The sequence below is a fragment of the Meleagris gallopavo genome, unplaced genomic scaffold, assembly GCF_000146605.3.
Source record: "Meleagris gallopavo isolate NT-WF06-2002-E0010 breed Aviagen turkey brand Nicholas breeding stock unplaced genomic scaffold, Turkey_5.1 ChrUn_random_deg7180001686157, whole genome shotgun sequence".
In the NCBI taxonomy this organism is placed as follows: domain Eukaryota; kingdom Metazoa; phylum Chordata; class Aves; order Galliformes; family Phasianidae; genus Meleagris; species Meleagris gallopavo.
Genome location: NW_011316662.1, coordinates 1 through 581, shown reverse-complemented (window position 1 = coordinate 581; position 581 = coordinate 1). Strand labels below are relative to the sequence as shown.

At 63.7% G+C, this 581-nt stretch overlaps 1 protein-coding gene across 1 annotated transcript; it reads right to left on the bottom strand.

Moving 5' to 3' along the window:
• Nucleotides 1-6: 6 nt before the first annotated feature.
• Nucleotides 7-575, bottom strand: LOC104917382 (interferon-like; the record flags this gene model as incomplete). The annotated part of the gene is made up of 1 exon (XM_010728566.1): nt 7-575. A coding segment is annotated over exon 1 (477 nt), but the record flags the coding sequence as incomplete, so codon positions are not given.
• Between the last annotated feature and the right edge of the window lie 6 nt (nt 576-581).

Below are 581 nucleotides of genomic sequence, written 5' to 3'. Positions count from 1 at the left end.
GTCGTGGAGGAAGGCGTGGAGGCAGCTGAAGTGTTTGTTGATGGTGAGGTGAGGGTTGCGAGGCCATCGTGTCCGAGAGCGTGTGTGGCTGTCCGCCAAGCATTGCTCGAGGTGCTGGGCGTACCGCTGGATCTGGTTGAGGAGGCTTTGGCGTTGGCTGTCGATCCAGTGTGCTGGAGTGGTGGGGCCGCTGAGTATTTTGAAGAGGTGCTGGAGGATGTCGTGGGTGGTTTTGTCGGCTTGCTGGGTGTTGTTGGTGTCCAGGACGGTGTCATTGAAGGAGCATGGCGCGTTGTGCTGTGGGCACGGCTGGGGTGGGCTGGGAGCCATGTCCCGGAGGAGCTGGAGGCTGTCGCGAGAGAAGGTGGCATCCTGGGGGCGAAGGTGGTTGCAGGCGGCGGCGGCGGCGAGAGCTTTCATAAGGAGCGTGAGCAGCAGGATGCCGTACCCCCGTGGGTGCTGTGGGCTTGCAGGCACAGCCATGGCGGGACTCGGGTCGTGCTGGGCAGGAGCCTGGTGGGGCTGGGTGGTGGCAGTGGTCTGTGTGGTGCCGCGGTGCCGGCTTTATGTGGTGTGTCATC